This window comes from Anabrus simplex, chromosome 1 (genome assembly GCF_040414725.1).
Source record: "Anabrus simplex isolate iqAnaSimp1 chromosome 1, ASM4041472v1, whole genome shotgun sequence".
Classification (NCBI taxonomy): Eukaryota; Metazoa; Arthropoda; class Insecta; order Orthoptera; family Tettigoniidae; genus Anabrus; species Anabrus simplex.
In genome coordinates this window covers 211,880,766-211,901,894 of record NC_090265.1, presented here as the reverse complement: position 1 = coordinate 211,901,894, position 21,129 = coordinate 211,880,766, and the positions used below count along the sequence as shown (strand labels likewise).

The 21,129-nt window shown below is 37.2% G+C and overlaps 1 protein-coding gene across 2 annotated transcripts in view; it reads left to right on the top strand.

Moving 5' to 3' along the window:
- The window catches only part of RhoGAP5A (Rho GTPase activating protein at 5A), a 335,224-nt gene that overhangs the window by 278,903 nt on the left and 35,192 nt on the right, over positions 1 to 21,129 (top strand). Inside the window, exon 8 of one of the 2 annotated variants that reach the window (XM_067158364.2) lies at positions 3,072 to 3,270. The exons of the other annotated variant lie outside the window; for it this stretch is intronic. Coding sequence (XP_067014465.2) covers positions 3,072 to 3,246 — 175 coding nt within the window. The 3' untranslated portion in view covers positions 3,247 to 3,270. The remainder of the gene's footprint in view (positions 1 to 3,071; positions 3,271 to 21,129) is intronic. 2 annotated transcript variants of the gene reach the window in all.

The window sequence follows — 21,129 nt, the reverse complement described above, 5'->3', positions numbered from 1 at the left end:
AAATAATCAATGAATGGTTTTTGTCCTTCTTTCACCCCAGCCATATCTAGTGATCTTTCAATTGTTCTTCTTTCTAAACCAGGTGTTACTCATAATCATTCTGTTTCTCTCACAAAAATCAATCAACTAATCTCCCTCACTGTTTCTTTTTCCATGTACAAAAGGACCAATCACTTCTTCTTTCCCAATTCTGTCAGTTCCAACATGTCTTCCATGACTATCACTTGCACATCAGTGATTACTTCCTCGAGTGTCTCCAAGAATTTCTCTATATTTTCCTCACTATTTCCAGTTTGTGTGCATAAACTTGGATGAAGTCTTCCACCCTTTCCTCCATCCTCAGCCATACCTGGATTATTCTGTCACTAACATAAAAAAACAAACAAAACCCCATGGCCTACCAAGCGACCGCTGCTCAGTCCAAAGGCCTGCAGACTATGAGGTGTCGTGTAGTCAGCACGACGAATTCTCTCGACCGTTATTCTTGGTTTTCTAGACCGGGGTCGCCATCTGACCGTCAGATGGCTCCTCAGTTGTAATCACGTAGGCTGATTGGACCTCGAACCAGCCCTCAGATGAAGGTAAAAATCCCTGACCTGGCTGGGAATCGAACCCGGGGCCTCCGGGGCCGGCTGTCATTAACATAGTCTACATTATTCACATTCTCATCCGGGATTTTGTTAACAATCATTCTTATTCCATTCTTTGGTTCACCGCCTCAAATCCAGTATAGGGTGTATCCCCTACTCATCTTCTTCACTCCCTTTCCCTTTCCCTTCCACTTGATTTTGTTTATTATTTACATTGATTATTTTCATGAAAAAATTATCTAAGTAATGTTATCTCTCTGTTATTGCTATTGCTCTTGCTGTTGATGTTTTTTTCATGAAAATAATCAATGTAAATAATAAAACAAATGTTTCACAATTTAACATGCTTTTTCCTTTGAAAATTCAAGTGCTCCATTAATTTTTCCAGCCAGTGTAGTTGTGACTTATTCAGAAAAAATATTTGTTGAAAATAATCACGATTTTATATTATTACCGTTCGTCTCTCTTCACACTGACCTGCCATTGTGTCCATCTTGTTATGTGTGTTCGTTTCTTATTCTCTTCTCTTTCTCTTGGACTTGATTTGGTACTTGTTTGTTTCTTTCCTATACTTATTTTGGCCCATTGGGATCCTTTTCTCCTTTTATGTGTGTCCTGTGTACCTAATACTTTTACCTTCTGTATTTTTGTCTTATGTTTCTCCTGTATTTATCCATATTTTCCTTATCCTACACTTATCCCACATGAAGACTGAAGATCTGTCAAGATGGACCCTTTGTATGTATTAATTCATGCCCTTCTGATGAATCTGGAAAGCAGAAATGAGCTTGTTGGGGGCTGAGAAGAGATGGCTGTAGAAGAACTGGGATTGATGAGGAGAGTGCCTATCTATTTGAAGACAGCAATGTATGAAGATGTGAAGATTGTCCTTGACCTTTTGTTGTTCCTTGTTTGTCCTCATCTCCTATCTCTGTTCCTCTCTCTTCACACTGACCTGCCATTGGATTTGTCCTATTATGTGTTCCTGTCTTATTCCCCTCTCTCTTCTCTCTGACTTTCTGAGTCCTATACTTCACATTGTGTAAATGTTAACATTATAATTTGGCTATTAACTTGGAGGTGTGTGGGTTATAACTAGGAGAAAACCTGAAAGAACCTTTTTTTTTTTGACCTGGGAAACCTGGAGAAAAAACCTTGAATTTGAAAAAGGCCACATCACTTGCCACCCTGTACTAGTAGTACAAGCACTGCTCCTCTAAATTTTCCAGTAGGTGACCAGCCTACAGAATTACCTCTGCACCTTGCCATGATAGACTTCTTAACCCTAGAACTGGCAATGTTAAATCTTGTGGTGGCAGCCATGTTTGTCAGCTTGTACTTGTCTAAATAAAATACCAAACATTCGCAAGATACAAAACAAATCTATGAAATTTTATATATCGATGTAAAGCTAATATACCGAGGATTGTCATGGTGACACGAAATAGCATAAATGTTGTCACTAGGAAAGTTTACAGCCTGTTCAAAAAGTGTAATTCGTAAATTAAAAATAGTAATAAATTTTTTGATCATATGTATACAAAACTGGAACATGTCACATACAAACTGAGATATACAGATTGTCAATAATGTGTCTGTAATGCACTAGCAAAAGTTTCATCACACTGAGAGGTATATTCTTGAAAATAGTAGGAAAAATGTATTGGCATACAATCATTTGGAGACATGACCTTAGACCAACGTTGTTATGATAGGTTGCTTTATGGGAGGTTCGTCTTCACTTTCACCTTCCGATACTGATGCAAAAAATAGCTTATGAACATTCCAAATCTAACTCTTAATCTGTCGGTTCATTCTCAATAATCTCAAAGTAGATCCGTTACTTCCATCTTGCAACAAATTTTGCACTTCTTCATTACTCATTTTCCATAATGAAGTGAAAATGCCATATTTAGACACACACTGTACTAAAAATGTATATAATCAATCAAATAACAATATATATACAGAAATAAATGAGTTGTACCAAACGGAAAACTACGAAATAAGATGAAATAGAATAGTAAAGCATAGCCCGTGAAGGTTTGTTTACAAACACTACAGAAATGACGCTCAAACAGATTGTTGGAAAACTGCACTCATTTATTTCTGTGAAATTGTGCCCAAAGAGAGAGAGTAGATATGAATGAAACTCAACTGGCGGCTGCTGTGGACATAGAGAATGACAAGAAATAGACTGTCATGACATCTGTTGAGGAAATGAAGAAATTACGAGAAGTAATACAAACATGTCGAATATTCGACAGTGCCACTACAGCAGGGACCAAAGTGTTGAATATTCGACAGTTGCCAGTTCTAGGGTTAATTTCACTGTTCAGTCAGAGGTAACCTATGAATTCTTGGATAGTGTTACATTAAAATACCTCTGTATTTATCTACTTAATTGCTCTGTTCTTGATTTTTTTTAAAATTAATTAGTCTCTTGTTCTGTTGATGAAAATTTTTGTTCTCTCTTAACAGAGTTGTGCAGCAGCAAGGCACCAATAAAATGACTTCTCATAACTTGAGTACCGTGTTTGCTCCTACTCTAATGCCTGCACCAGACCTTTCAAAATGTGGAGGACTCCCAGGAATGACTTATGAAATCTCTGTGCTTGAAACAATGATTACCTCTCAGCAAGCAATCTTCAGTTGACTGGATAAGAAGCTATCATTTCAGGTGAATATATACTGTATACATATACATTTATTCAGAGAATAAACGCTTCCCCCAGAAGGATGTTGCCCATAAGGACAAAGTATACTAAATACATTTATGACTATATAAATGATTTCTCAGTATGGAGAATGAACCTTTCAAGACTTTGAGGGCCACATTTGTCGTCAACGACTCTGATAGATTGAATCTTAAGCAGAATTCTTCGAAGAACTTAGGAATTGTTCCTCTTGCACTGATCATGAGACCTTTTCCTTATGTACGTCACTGGGCTGGTTAGCGTGCAATTAAAACCAAACCGTAGGATCATTAATATATCCATTGTTGTTATTTTTGAAGACTATCATATCAATCCTACGGGTACTGCCATTCTGTGATAATCCATGGACCACTTTATGCACTGTGTAACCAGCATCTCGCAAGGACTGAGCGATGGAGCTCCATATCACATGGGTCTATTAATTCACAGGGTTTCACTGTAGGGACAGTAAACCATGACATGAGAAAGGGTTTCTATCTCATGGCAATGCCAACTATGCGTATTGTCCTGGGACATGCCTGGCACGGCTCGAACAGCTGCGACATTAGCGGTCATCTTTAGAGCATCCCGCCAGTCACTGCAAGACAGGCAATCATGGTGTGTTATTCAACTGTTTGCTGAAAGTTTTTTTTAAAAATAAGATAACACCTTTTCCCTTTTGAGAAACTGACACCATTTTTGAAATTCCTGGTCTCTCAGTAATTTTCTTACTTTCTTGGAATCTAAAAGACAATTTTTGGAATTTAATAAACTGACACAAGGTGAAATGTGCAGATTTTGTAGGCATTTGTTACTCTCTTCATAGAGATGCCTATTTCTGAAAATGTAAGGGTTGCCGTTTATTTGTAGGTTAACAAGGGCGCTAATCTGTTGCAGGACAGTTTCCCACTGTGATAGGAACAGTCCTAGTCCTTTGAACTTCTCCCATAAACCCGTATTAGGAAGACTATGGTTGCATCAGTTTTCTCGTTCTTTGCCTTTGCCAGAATCGACTGTAGCAATGAAGTATTAGTTATCATGCCAGGTGAGATAATGAATCCCTTCTGATTATCATTGAATGTCACAAATTTTCTCAATCAACGATCTAGAACTCTCTCGATAACCCTACATAAAACTGACAGATGGAAATGGGCCTCCAATTTGAAGCAAATATCTCATCTCCTCAGTGTGTCGGCAGAAAGCTGGAGAATTTCTTTCAGTGTGCACTTTATCATTTTGTCGCTGTCTTTCAGAAATTTAAGAGAAATGCAGTTCAGTGCAACTGTCTGAAATGGATAAATCAAGGTTGGACACACAGAAGAATTTATGACAGTGAACTTTTGGTCTGCCTGAAAGAGAGGAGAAGATGACAGTGACTCCAATTTGAGATATAGATCCTCCATCGTTCTGTGTGTGTCAAAGGGATTTTCCGAAAGTTCACTCCCAGATATATGATGGACTTATGTTGCGATATCGCTTTTATATCTGCACTGAAGACGGACATTAGACCATCAGTAAGCTGATCTTTAGATATGTTGATAGACACTGATTTAGACATATTGATGTTCAAGCCTTTCTCTCTGAATCTTCTCATTGCTGTTTCAGCCAGATCTAGTGCAGAAGCTATGTCCTTACCAACAATAACAGTGTCATTGGCAAATCCCAGTACTGTGAGAGTCTTCAAACCTTCTATGAGTGGAAATCCATATTCCCTAGCTATTGATTCCTCTGAGAGTTCATTCAGAATATGGTCCATTGTGATATTATAAAGCATAGGTGACAATGGTGAACCTTGCAGAACACCTCTCCTCTGTTTTATGCTCTTAGTTCTCAAGTAGTTGGCTTCAATTTGGGTTGTATTGCCCTCTTAAAGAGAGAGGATTAGCTCGACAAGTTTAGATGGAGCGGCAGAATTTTCTAGAGCTCTTCTCAAATGGTCATACCGAGCTGGATAGCTACAGTCGCTTAAGTGCGGCCAGTATTCAGTATTCGGGAGATAGTGGGTTCGAACCCCACTGTCGGCAGCCCTGAAGATGGTTTTCCGTGGTTTCCCGTTTTCACACCAGGCAAATGCTGGGGCTGTACCTTAATTAAGGCCATGGCCAATTCCTTCCCATTCCTAGCCCTTTCCTGTCCCATCGTCGTCATAAGACCTATCTGTGTCGGTGTGATGTAAAGCAACTTGCAAGTGGTCATGGCTAATGTTATCAAATGCCTTTTGGATGTCGAGGAAGACTGTGGTTGCATCAGTTTTCTCGTTCTTTGCTTTCACCAGAATCGACTGTAGCAATGTATTAGTTATCATGCCGGGTGAGGCAATGAATCCCCTCTGATTATCATTGAATGTCACAAATTCTCTCAATCAATGATCTAGAAATCTCTCGATAACCCTACGTAAAAGTGACAGATGTAAATGGGCCTCCAATGTGAAGCAATTTTCTCATCTCCTGACTTGTAAATCAAGACAGTTCTTGCCTTTTAAAAACATGGAGGTACATGGGATGTTATTAACATCCTCCTTGCTATTATAGCAATAATATCACACATGGAATTATCTTTCAAACCTCTCATCAACACATGATCTGGTCCTGGCGATGAATCAACAGCTATACCTTTCATTGCAAAAATGACCTCTTCCTTAGAGATGTTGAGTTGATAGGTGTCATCCATAGTGATTCATTCTAATGCAGACAATGAACTTGAATAATCATTTTGAATGCAATCGTTGCTAGTTGAATAGAGTGAAGTGAAATGGTTTTCAACATCACAAATAGGAATTTTGCATTGTTTTCATTATTTCCTAGTAATTTGCGGACTGCTTTTCTTCTCTGATTGTTGTACTGAAATTGTGTTAGCTGATAGGCATACTTTTCATGTCTCTTTGCCCTATCTCTTTTAGATTGTCAGGATTTGATGATTTTGCATTATTTCTCTGGATGTGTAAGTTGTTTTTATTTTTCCTCAAGGCATAAAACTTTCTGGCAGGGTGTTTAGGTTCAGGGAAGACATCAATTGCTTTCGCAAGGTAGTCGGAGAAGTCATTTACCAAATTCGAAAATGTGGAATTTTTAATATCCTGGATTAGTTTTGCATATCAGTCTTGAATGTGCCCAAGTCCATGTCATTTGACATACAAGAAGCAGGTGGTACATTATTCAAAACGTTGTCTGAGAAATTTTATTCTTTATTTCAGTAATTTGTCTGGACATCCAGATGCGCTTTGCTGATGTGTACACCCAAACCCATGGCACCTTGAAAATAACATCCACAGTGCTTACATTTCATCTTGATAACTAGGTCGTTTTGTGTAAGATACTCTAAACCAGGGCTGTCCAACGTTCGTTTCTACACGAGCACATTCACATGATAACTAAGACTATGCGGGTGCCAGATACGATTCCACTAATTCGACTACTGTTATCAGTACTACAACGTCTATACTAATAATAATATTAATAATAATAATAATAATAAATCTGGAATTAAAAATTATATGAAAATATATTTACTCACATAATTAATGTGAAATCTGGCACTGCATGCTTGCTGCAAGTTGAGGAAAGTCTGGTGTGTGACTGGAACAGGCTGCTCTTAACGCGTCATCCAGGTGTGAGTCTGTCAGGCAGGATCGGTATTTGTTTTTTATTATGTTCATAGTCGAAAATGCGACTTCACGAAGATAGGTTGAACCAAAACAAGATTGCATCTTAAGAGCAACACTGCGGGTAATGGGATATTTTTTATCGTCCACCAGAGTCCAGAAATTGCCACATGTTGCGTAGGAGGATTTCAAAGAAAGGCCTGACTGAAGGCTTAAAATTTCCATTTCTAATTCTTAAGGATTATAATTTTTGAATATTTCACACACCCTCCCTCCAAGCTCACAAACGTCAACAGAAGCGAAGGGATTATTGACAAACATGATCACTGGTACAAGGATTGAAAACTGGTTAAATCTGCTACCAAATTCGGACCCAAGAGTTTCAAGATGTTTAGCAAGAGATGAAAAATCATGCTTGCCGCCATTTACTGTATCTGCGATAGATTTCAAATTTGGAAAATGTGAAAGGGAATTTCTATTTAAATGAACAATCCATACCTTAAGTTTCTTTTTAAATGCATTGACAATACTTATCATACCTGAAATATTATGATCTTTTCCTTGCAATTTGAGATTTAACTCATTTAATTTTGAGGTGATGTCTGCCAAGAATGCTAATTCGATTAGCCAAGATATATCATCAAGTTCATGATAATATTTCCCAGGAGATGATTTCATAAAGTCTCGTATCTCATCCAACAGGCTGAAAAACCGTTTGAGTGTTTTCTCCCTAAGCCACCTTACGTCTGCATGAAGGATGACGTCACCATACTCCGAATCTGACATGCTTAAAATATTTCTGAACAATCGATGACGAGTAGATGGCAATCTTATATAATTCATGACATGAGTTTCAATTTTCATGACATGATCGAACTTTAAAACCTTTGCGCATAAAGCTTCTTGGTGAATAATACATTGATAAGAAAGAAATTTTGGAAATGATTCATCCTTAGCGCAAATAGAATGAAATCCATTATTTCTACCAGTCAGAGACGGTGCTCCATCTGTTGTTATAGCGACAGGCTTTGACAGTGGTAAGTTACTCTCTTTGGTGAATTTAACGAAAGCATTAAATATGTCTTCTCCCCTAGTACGTCCATGAAGTAGCAATAGCTTGACAAATTCTTCCTTTACTGTAAAATCATTAAAAACCATTCTAGCGAATACACACAACTCAGCAGTGTCAGACATATCAGCACCTTCATCAAACTGGACGATTTCAAATCCTGATGTAATTGAGATTCCATATTATTAGAAATCTGTTCAACCCACCTAGCAACAGTTTGGTGAGACAACTGAAGTCCTTTGATTGAAGATATCAATTCAGCTTTATCTTTGTGAGATTCTAACAGAGATTCAGCGGCATTTAGCATAGCTTCATTCACTACTTCCCCATCACTATAAGCTTTTTTCCTTTTAGCTAGGACGTAACAAACTTTGTAAGAAGCTATTGTCACGATACGCGTTTGCTGAACTGGCTTCTTAAACGTACATTGTTGCAATGCTAATTTAGATTTTAGGTCTTTCACTTCGTGTTTTCTTAGTTCAGAATTAACAGGAAATTCACTGTCAATTTTTTTTTTTGTGATTAGTCAAAAATGTCGCTGTACATTACTTCTTTTAGGAACAGACACGCTAGCATTACACAATAAACACACAGACTTACCTTTGTTTTCAATAAAGCAATACTGGTCCTCCCATTCACTGTTAAAATTATAATTTCTTTGCCTTTTAGCCATGTTAAGAGGAGTTATGTTTAATGAAACATAACCGATTATAAACTGAATAATTTAAAGTTTAAATAGCAATGAAAAAAAAGCACACGAAACATGTTGAATGTACAACTTATCACAACACAAGGCACTTAAAACGTATTCCATAAGCCCTGCATAAGCTCACAAGTAATACTGAAAGTTCCCCTGAAAGCTAGGAACTTGGTACATTCCAATTGCAAGACTTTCATAAATCGTTTGTTCATTGTTTATGACACAGCTTTGTTGGGATTAAAGTTACTTTGTGGGCAAATTGGGTGTCCCATTGTCGTCCTGGTGAAACTCTGTCATGGTAGGTAGTTTATGGCATTGCAATCAAGTGAATCATATGGAAGCGGTTCTCTGTGGCAGAATAAAAATGCGGCTATATTTGGCTCCATGAGTAGAGAGGGCCTTATACCTGGCACTAGCCCCCCCCCCACAGTGAGAGGTTTGTGGAGGATTTCCCTTTACATGTAATAAATATCATATCTCCTCTTTACTTTGATTATATAAGATTTTTCGCCATCATCTAATTATAACCGCCATGACTATCAACTTTACTTTTATGCAATCTTACTACTTGTTGTATAACAATCTGTTGTTTTATCCATTGTACTTATTTTAGCAGCCTTCTAATGTTAATTTTGTTAATACTTCCACTATTGTATCTCATCACATTGTATTTTCAAACCATCATTGTTATTTTTAATGTTATTTTACTTCAAATCTCTTCAAGATTTTTAAAATTCATTTCATTACTACATGTTATTTAGATGCTTATTATTAATTTAAGGTTAAGACTATGGCTGATGATGCCTTCAGGGAAGGCGAAACATGTCCCACTATTAGCTAACAAATTGATGTAAATCATCCAAGACGATTTTGTATTGATTAGGTGGTCTAATAAATAACTTAATGTTATTATTTCAATCGGATTTCCCTTTGTCGCAACTACTTACATGTCGAATAGCTCTCTTTCTGAACCTTTATTCTATCTCTTCACTAATTGCGGACACGAGTCAGTTAGGCCTAGATCTCTCATTTATGGCTTACTCGGAGCTCTCTGTGTATTTGGAGGTACGGATATAACAAATTTCCTGACTCTAAGGACGGTATTTTTAACAGAAAAGTAAGAATATTTATTGAAATGCAAAAGTATTGTTTTCAAATATTAAGTAAAATTTAATTTGGAAATTAATTGCGAAGGGCGCCATAAAAGGGCACCTCGAGCACCATGGCGCCCGCTGACGCCGCGTTGGACAGGGCTGCTCTAAACCCACAGTTGTGAGGTTAATATTTGAATTTGCATCCATAATTGTGCCTTTATTAGGAATTGGAGCATTTGGTTCGCTCTTGAGTAATGACCTAAAAAGGTCAAGGATGAACGGTCATTGTAGAAATGTATTATTCTGCCGATAGGTTAGGAGTTGCGACACAAATAATAACATATATCAAAACATCATCATCATTTCTCAACTCCAGTTTCTCGGGTGTGGTGTACAAGCACTCGCCATCTCCTTCTGTCTTCATACATCTTCTGATCCAGTACATCCTCCCATTTGTATCCTCTCTCCTCCACATCTGATCTTACAGTCTCTATCCAACGTTTTCTTGGTCTTCCCTGTGGTCTTCTTCCTACGAGATTAAGGTCGAAATATTTTCTGGCAGGTCTTTCCCTGTTCATTCTCATTACGTGCCCATACCACTGAAGTCTGCGTTTCTTTATATATATCCAAATGGTCACTAATTACAGAATTGATTATTTTGAAAGAAGAGGGAGCAGCTAAAAATTATCCTAGCATGGAAGATAATTTTGACTCTTATAGTCTCGATACATAACTTAAGCATCATGGCGACTATTGGTTACAATATAAACAAACTAGTTGGACTGCAAATATATCAAAATTGCCACAGAACGCTCAAGAACTCAACCAAATCACATCTAATGTTGAAGACTCGCTTAATAAAGAACTTCAGAAACGCACATGAATAATATCAAATCAACCATAATCATAAAACATCCATAAAATCGCAAGTCTTTGGTAAATAATCACTTGAATGGATTTTCCATTTAGTTTGCTTGTAATCAGTTGTTGATTTTAAATAATTTCTTGTTAACCTTGTCCTTACAGTTCTTGCCTTTTGAAAATATGGAGGTACATGGGACGTTACTCTCTTTCTTAATTCTCAATCCTAAGATTGGTTGGCAGCAATTCGTCTTCTCCACTCTTCTCTGTAATCCGCTAATCTCTTCATTTCCACATATCCCTTTCAGACCGTGTACGCACAATTGTGCGGGTTCGTATTTTATTTATGTCTGAGCTTTTTTGACGTTTTCTTGGCGCTAGACCGGACTGCAGTGCTTGTGCGGGACACGTAGCATGTACATGAGCTGTTTTTATTTAGTACTTGACCACCAGGGGGCAGGAAGAAGAGTTTAAAAATACAGTTCATTAGCAAGATGGCAGGAAGCAGTAATGCCTAAAGTAAATATTTATTTATTGCATTCATATTAATCTAGAAGCTTTACTGAATATCAGAATATAATCAATGAAGTGTGTAGATTGTGTAGCAAACGTAAATTGTGAACTTACAACATCGTACGTATTACCATGAGGTTTTGAATGTTGATACGCACATATGTGCGGGCTAGGTTTTCCTACAGGCAATGCATGCATGAGTGCTGGGTGCTGTCACAAAAAGGACTGTGAAAGAAAAACTCGTACTCTACATGAGAAATGTAATGTATAAGATTTTAATTTTTAAAATCGTTCCACACTGTATAATAGAACATTTGATTATGTACATGTGCATATTCACATGTACTGATTTGAATTTTTTTATTTTTTTATTTTTTGCAAGTAGTGAATGAAATCCTGACACGCACAATTGTGTGGGTTCTGTTTTTCAGCCGATAATTCTTATTTTGTAAAATAAACTGTAAAAACATGTATTTGAGAGCATTTTAGCAAGTTTTTGACGTTTTAACACCTCGGGATTTCCTTGAGGTCTGACGACAAGCTGCTGCTGCCAAAAGGGCAGTAATAGCAAAACTCCTCCTCAGTGTAGAAAATTAACGTTTACTTGTGTTTGAACGAAGATTTAACTTTTTTAAATTATTCCAACTGTAAAATAGAACATTTGATCATGTACCTATGTATATTCACATGCATTGAGGTAATTTTTATTTTTTGTAAGTAGTGACGTAAGTCCTGACACGCACAATTGTGCGGGTGCTTTTTTTCAGATGTTAATTTTTATTTTGTAAAATAAACTAAATTAGGCCTATATGTATTTAAGAGCATTTTAGTCAGTTCTTGACGTACAAACAAAAAATTCACACCGCCAGTTTTCTTACAGGTCTGAAAGGGATATGAGCCTGCTCCTACGTCATCTCTGATCTGTCGACAGAATGAGTTAACATGTGTATTTTCGGTTTAGCATACACAGAAAAGGTTTTGCCGCCTTCGTTACAAGAATATGGCCTTTCGCCTGAGTGCTTTAGGAGGTGTGTTTTCAGTTGAACCCTTTGAGAGAAGGGTTTAGAACATTCCGTACACCGGTGCGATTTTTCTTGAGAGTGTGTATACATACGTGTTTTTAGGGTACTTCTTCAGGAGAAAATCTTGCTACACACTGTGCAGCATTGTACCCGAGTGCATTTTGTGCAATTCTACATCCTCTCGTCAGTTTGTAGTATTTTTTCATAAGTTCCTTTGTTTTGCATGGCAACATTTTCGAATCTCAGCTAGATGTTCTTCTTTTGGTCCACGATCAGGTTCAACTTTTACCTCGGCCAGCTTTTGAATACTTGTGTCAAATGAGGGTGATTCTCCAGGTCCAGGCTCACATTTGATGAAGTGCAGCTGCTCCATAATCGGTAGCCATTTGCAGTATTCCCATTTCGACAGCAACCCACATTTTCTTTGCTATATTGCACTTACAGTACAAAGTCAAAATTTCATATGTTGGTCATTTCCATGTCCTAGATTTTAAATCATAAAGGATTTTAAACATTCTGATTCTATGGGTTGCAGATGAATTTTAGATCTTGGAAGTCGCGGACTTGAGTGCCGTTCAAGTACGTTCGCTCGTTCCTTCTGGCTTAGATGTCGAATACTGCCACATTACACCGGTCGTAATCAGTAAGTTACATATCATCTAACAGAAAGTTTGAATGACTTGCAACAACCGTTGCATTAATGTACCAGACCTTTGGGCCACCTGGGTTTCGTTGTTCAGGTGGTTGATTTTCAATCTGTTCTTCAGACAAGACGAGAGACTCCACGGTGCTTGCGGCCCTGAATAATGTCCTGTCCATTCCATAATACAAGTATATCCACTAAAAAGAAAATAATAATGCTGCTACACGAATATATCACAGAATAATTAACTAAATATATTTGTCAAAAACTAACTCTTGTTCTACTACGCAAAATAATTGCCTTATCATTCTTGGTGCCACCACTCCAACACTGGCTCAAATTTCAAGACACTATCACATTACACCAGTCGTAATCAGTAAGTTACGCGTCATCCTATGGAAAGTTGGCACTCACTTCACGCAACAATCAAAAAACATACTACGATTTCACAGTATTTTGGCCACAAACAACGTACATACGGGAGCACTCCGTGACCCATATCTTACTCACTAACATTATAATATAATATATTGCACCGCACGTGGTTATTGGGTATCCTCTCTTTCTTCCATATAGTCCACGTTGGCATTTAATAAAATCCGCAGCTAAAGTCGGAGAACATCTCAGGGATTATGTTAAACATAAAATATTTTACGTGACTTTGACTGAGAATTATCTGTTATATCGCCTTCATTTGCGATATCTAAGTTTTACGGACCTTTGTGCCTTAAAAATTCAACTGCACATTCTACAACTTATTATCAACTATAAGATTAACTTATATTAATATTATAATCTATAAATGTCCGACTCGTTGGCTGAATGGTCAGCGTACTGGCCTTCAGTCCAGAGGGTCCCGGGTTCGATTCCCGGCGGGGTCGGGGATTTTAACCTTCATTGGTTAATTCCAATGGCCCCGGGGCTGGGTGTTTGTCCTGTCCCCAACATCCCTGCAACTCACACACCACACATAACACTATCCTCCACCACAATAACACGCAGTTACCTACACATGGCAGATGCTGCCCACCCTCATCGGAGGGTATGCCTTACAAGGGCTGCACTCGGCTAGAGATAGCCACACGAAAAAATCTATAAATAATAATAATAATAATAATAATAATAATAATAATAATAATAATAATAATGGATTAAATTCTTAATAACTATCATTTATTCAAAATAATGTCGTATACTTTGGATAAGTTAAATCTTTGATTCCAATATTTTTTTCTATTTACACTAATACTTATCTGAAAGTATTGTTTTGTATTCATTCTCTTGATCTTGACATTCTAGTCCGCAATCATAGAATATACTATCAACTCTTCCACGGTCTTGACTTCATAATCAAATATAATTCCTCTCCTTGTAGTTTGCTCGGATTGAAATTACTTACATGAAAATGATCTTGACCTCATATAAATTACTATTCACATCTCCTATGTATGTTATTGAAGAATAAAAATTCAAGATCTTTATATTGAGAAAAAAACTCAATTACACAATAAGAATAAACTAAAATTCTTCAGGTCAACTAAGAATGATTAAGGCAGATTATTTCATTCATCTTCAGTGTACGCTATTATTTATTTGATTAAACATACACAGAATAAGATTAGTTTCACTTTTGTAGCATTCATAATAAAAAAATATATTATTAATCATGAATAGTTATGTTCGAAATACTTTCCTAAGAAAGAGGTAAAATTGTCCTAAATAGTTTCAACAAATTTGTTGACAGATTGTATTTAAGTCGTATCACTTCATAAAATTCAATCATTTGATTGCAAGTCGATAAGGAATACCATGGATGAACTTCCTAATTTTTTAATAGTGATAGGCTAACATAATGATGACACTAAGATCGTATCTGCTATCAATTATCTGCTATTTCAGCTTAAACCTTAAATATAATATGAAATTTTCTTTGAAGTTGCCTTCAGAGTCTTCATTATAGGTTACTTGAAATTATTTTTGATGACCATAATCTATTATTGTCTCATAAGTCTATTATCAAATTGCCATAAACTCATAGGTTATTCTATATTTTACATCATTACTAGCATCTGTTATAACCTTGATCCATATTTGCATTACTTAATCTTTCATTAGTTAACCTTACATAAAAATCTTTCCTCATACATCGTCATATTTATCATAATTCATCAACTACTTTATCCAAGATAATATTATTCCTTAATCTCACCTTCCTTACCTAATATTTTCATCATATATTTATATCGCCACATATGCAAATATTATTTAATCGATTTCAGTGTAACGCACAACTCAATTAACTTCTCAACTCAGTAAAATTAATATTTCTTGGATCAATAACTAACATATTCCTAGCAATATGCACTTCACTTATCAAGACATTACCATATTTAACCTTTATCGACTCATATTTGGCAATAAGTTGCCTATATTTATGACCTCGGTAACCTATGACTTGATATAATCCTATATCGTACTTCATATTCATCCAAACTCACTATCTTTGGTATTGCTTCTTGAGAATAAACTGAAATATTGTTAGCATAACACTTCATTGACATACGCATCTCTTCCTACACTTGGATATGTTTAAATATTTCGGAAGACTACCTATTACCTTCCTTAAAACATCACTATTACTTCTCTTGCATTGATGCTACATATTTAGAACACTTTACAAAGATATAACGACCTATTCCTTATAAACATCACAATCAACAACTCACTACAAGACAGAAAAAAATTAATTTTAAAAATAATTCGTGAAACTTATCTTACAAGGGCTATTTTTTTCAACGTCCGATCGGTCGCGACAGTCAAACGCCCGCAAATATATGATGAACCGCTGCACAGATGTGTTGCGCAACGTCTCTGAAATGACCGTTATGCGCCTCGCCTCAGTCCCTTCAGTAGTGAACGTACAGCACGCTCGTAAACATGGCTACAACGATCGCTTCGCCCGCCAAGTGTGAAGTGCGCGGTGTAATTCGATTTCTTCAGGCTGAGGGGTGCAATGCAGCCAAAATTCATCGCCGAATAAGTCGTGTGTATGGTGAAACGTGCATGAGCGACAGCAAAGTGCGACAATGGTGCAGGAACTTTACAGCAGGGCGTACAGACGTCCATGATGCAGGCGGCCAGGGAAGGAAGCGCGTGTCAACCGATGATCTTGTTCAGCGTGTGGATCAGGCAATTCGAGAAAATCGTCGGTTCACAATTTCTGTGTTGACTGCTTCGTTTCCTGAAATTTCCAGGTCAGCTCTCTACACAATTGTGAGTGGACGGGCAATTCAGAATAAGCGGAGAGGGATGTTGTCATCAGGCATTGTCCTCCTCCATGACAATGCTCGGCCATACACTGCAGCTGCCACCACGAACCTCCTGCAGCGTTTCCAGTGGAACGTTTTCGATCACCCAGCATACAGTCCGGACCTGGCTCGATCAGATTTTCACCTCTTTGCTCACATGAAACGCTGGCTAGGAGGACAGCGTTTTGACACCGACGAGGTGCTGCAGACCGGCGTAGAAAGATGGTTACAGGCGCAGGCGGCGACGTTCTATCAAGAGGGCATTGACAAGTTGGTACCACGCTACGACAAATGTCTCAATCTGCGAGGCGACTATGTTGAAAAATAGCTGTGATGTATCAGTAAGTGTTACTAATAGAAAAGTGTCAAATTTGTACTGCTGTTTCATTTTGTGACCAATTGGACCTTGAAAAAAAATAGCCCTCGTATTTTGTGTGTGTTTGTGGGCCGGGATAGTTGTTCCTACATCCTTCCTCGGGAACATTCCTCTGTGGACCTTGGTTCAGTCATCTATGAGTCTCGGCAGTTGAACTCATATTCATGGGTAGAGTCGGCTGGATTGCATCAGATGTCAATTCCATCTTTGATTTAGCAAGCCATCATGACGTTCTCGGGCACATGCATGAAAAACATGTCCAAAGACAATGTTAATATAATCTTAGTTGCAAAGCCTTCTTGTACTATTACTATGTTTTGTAAGGTAAAATATGACGTCAAACGATCTGCTACAGAAGTTTCTATGATGTTAATGGTAGCTTAGGATCTTCTAATTTATTGTTAATTTGCTTTGAATATTAGCATTTTCTTAAAGTATTTCTTAAAGAAACTTCCGTTATTCTTCAGTGCAATCTCAGTGTACATTCAATTGTATTTTTATCTCCTTCGATATATTTCGCTTTAAATCTCGTATATTTGAGATGCACAGCGATAGGATTAAGTAATATGTTTAGTTTTATCGATAAATTTGGTATTCTTCCTTTAGAAATACGTTTTCTTCACGAAATTCGTCTCTCAAACTTCACCGTGGCTTATTTCAATTCAGTGTTAGATTGTTCTCTTTGTTGACTTTAACAATTTGAAATTAGTACATTTATCTCTGTCACGGCCACTTTGATTTCACTTGCTCGTATCATTAAACTTGTATTTTCTACTGTTTGATATACGAAAATTTTAGCATTATTCATGGCAAATGACGACGTTAACATTCCGTATTAAATAATCAGGGCAATGAAATGGTACATTTTCTTTCCCTGCCATGGATAAATAAATATAATGCTTGCAATATATTTATTTACATTTTAATTTTTCACACAAATGGAACTTTTCATTGACCTGCTTATATCATTCTGTAATTTTGAGTTTTATAATCATTTTTTAGATTTTATTCCTGGTCTTGTATATAATATAGCTTCATGTTGGCAGCATTATATACATTTCTGTATGTACCTGTCAGATTTTCTACAACATAACCGTTGTTACCTAGTACTTTCTTAACAACGTATGTGCCGTCGAATAAGTGGACAAATTTTGAAAATATGCATTCTGATACATTAGAGGTAGGTGATTTTTCTTATTAGCACCATGTCATTACTCCTGAAAGATAGATGAAATCTTTTGTTCTGAACTCTTTTTAATTGGCAATCGCCTGTCTTTTCAGTCTTTCATTCACCATCTGGTTGATTTCTCTACTGCTAGGTCTTGGTTCATCATTCTCTCCAAATACTTTATCCCATGGTCTCTTCAGGTATTGATTTAAGTGTACCACACTAGGTATTTGGTCAGTCGATTCATGGATAGTATTGTTGATGCTTTCTTCGATTATGCTTATAAGATCTATCCACTTCCAATGATTCTCAGAACAATAGATGCTACAAAATTTTGATATCTCCCTCATACATCGCTCTACCGGATTGACCGATGGATGCATAATATGTGTTTGATTTGCATTTCACGGATTGCTTCCTGAAATTCAGCTGACGTGAATTGGGTGCCTCTGTCAGTTAATGCTTTCTGTCACCACCCCTTTTAAAAGTTGGTCACTTAATGTAAGGTACACATAAAACAAGTAATGATGTAAATATCCAAAATAACAAACCTGAAGTAACATACACCCGCCAATGATGCACCATGAAAAACATTTCATATTTCAACAACATACACATGGCTAGAAACAAAAATATGCAGGATTACCAACATGACAACTAGAGAAGGGATATAGGAAGCAGGCCGAGAAACCTTACAGAGGACGTGATCTTACGTGACGTTGTAGGGAAAAAGACGTGAGAGCGTTTACCCTTTCATTCTAGTTTACTAATAATTGAGAAAATTTAACAAATAAATATTCCAGCAATTAAAAGGATAACATTAACCAGAAAACAAGATGAAATGAAGCACAAGATTTCTGTCTATGGTTCAAAATTGTGATAAAATGTTTTAACTACTTGTAATGAAGGTGAGCCTAGCTTGATGATGGGATTCATAAGGGTAATTTAACTGGGAATATAAACATAATTACAACCTTTTACAATGCAGATAGAAAAAGAGTTTACAAATTATTACCAATAGTTTACAAGGAAAATAACAATGGAATTCAAAATTTAACGTAGAGGCCTATAGAGTTACTGTCTTCTCCTAATACACATAAGCGAGAGACGCATAGCTCAACAGGCGTACACCAAATTGACACTGCATTACTGGAGGCAACCTGAATGGAAAATTAAATTTTACATTACACAAAAGGTTAATAAAACGGAATTGCCTCCAAAACAAAGGATATGCCTAGCTGATGAGCTAAGGCTTTACAAAACAAAACGGCAAAAACCAGAGTCTAAGGCAAACTCCAAAACAAATGAATTTACTTACTAATTTAACATTTGAGAAAAGAAAACATGCTTACCCCGAGGGAGTGGAGTCGCTGAGCGGACCACCTTACAAGGTGCATCCAATCGTTAAGACGTATGAAAACCAAAGACGCAGACCGGAGCCCTGCTCCTGTTAAGGGGCCAAAGGCCGGAAATTGAGAAATACTCAAACAGCCAATCAGGGAAGATACTTATGATTCGACCCGACATTTTCACCAATAAAATGTATTGTTATTTTTGGCTACAGGTTTGCGATACTCAGTGATTTCATGATTGAAGCCTCCATGTGGCAAATACAGGGTGATACAAAAGATGGTTTACAACAAACATTCTACTGGAGATCTCCGATACCAAAAATACAATTTCTTCCAACACTCATAATGATTGAATAAATATCAACAGTCTTTCCTGTAAGTCCTGAAAATTCTTTAATTTCACAAAAAATTCACAACAAATAAAACACACACCAAACAAACAAATATTTAATTGAATTCTTCCAAAATGTCTGGAGTTCCTTTCTTTTTTCAATGATGATTTCATGACAAATTTTTAGTATAATGTCAAGAATTAAATGATTCCACGGGTGGCCCAGATTGGTTGCGCAGTAGATGTTAGTTTTCCCTCGTCCTGCTCGTGACGTCATCACAGGAGCACCGTGACTGTGTAGCATACAACCGCACGTGTATCTCATTTCGTTGTTTATATATGTCTGTCTTATAAAGAAAGGATTTCCACGTAATAATTATACGTAATTTCTTTCCGTATATTGCTGTTGGTTTATATAGTTTCCTACTGTATTTTGCGTAGTGTGTGTGTCGCAGTTTGTTTCTGTGAGATCTCTGTTAAGTTGCTGTGTTTCGAGCAGTGAGGTGCACTTATTTTCTTTTTGTTAGTTGCGTGAACAATGTAATAGTAGCTGGAGTGAAATTTACGTGTTCATTGTACAGTATCATTGCGATAGAAAACTGTGCCATTAATGATTCACCGACCGAGCTCGATAGCTGCAGTCGCTTAAGTGCGGCCAGTATCCAGTATTCGGGAGATAGTAGGTCAATGCGAAGAACTGAAAAATCCATAGCAGCTCATCGGCGAAAGGCACGACAGTGGATTTCATCTTCAAAAGCAACCACTTCATGACATCTAATCTCACAGGTAGGACTGTGTTCTAATGACGTGTTTTTCCTGGTCTTTCGTATTGTTTAATTTTTAAAAAGTAGACTATCTAAGCGGAGCCTCCATGGCTCAGACGGCAGCGTGTCGGCTTCTCACCACTGGATACCGTGGTTCAAATCCCGGTCACTCCATGTGAGATTTGTGCTGGTCAAAGCGGAGGCGGGACAGGCTTTTCTCCAGGTACTCCGGTTTTCCCTGTCATCTTTCATTCCAGCAACACTCTCCATTATCATTTCATAGCATTTATCGGTCATTACTAAATCACTTTGGGAGTGGCGACCCCGTTGTAATAATAGCCTATATATGGTTCATTCGTTACATCCCTGACCCGGTCAAAGACTGGAAAACAGGTTGTAGGTTTTTCAGGACTATCTATGCATGGTTTCGAATATGAACTTACTTCTGCCTGCTGTTATAATATATGTTAAGCTTTAAATCGATACCTGCGGAAGTGAGTCAGTATATCGTATGTTAACATACAGTAGTTCCATCACGGAATTTCTGCTGTAAAGATTTAATATGACAAAGATTTCATATCTCTAAATATTTATGTTTACAGATTTGAAATCGCGTAACCTTCCTCAAACTAAATAGAGGAATTTGGAAATGTTAATAAATTTCAAGCGTTGGTTAGTGTGCCGTCACGTTACATTTATGCCTTATTCGTAATGGAAATAATGAAAAGTTACTATGCTGTACTCTTTTTCAATCTTATAACAGCAGTAATCTTTATGTCTGGTCTGCAATTAGTTCTGAGAAACTGTAATGTTTGCTGATATTATGAGATTCCTACTGATTTGCGCGCTCTGGGCTCGGCTGCTTTGCTCGTACTGTGACGTCATTTCGTTAACCAATAGCAGCTCGGCTCGCGTTGGGCCCAACCTTTAGTAGTGTTTTAAGAACCTTGAATGATTCCATCCACTTTATGAACTCACCACGGGCGAAACTTTCTCTGGCTTACCCATTTTTGGTATTACCCCTTTAATTACTGTTCTCAA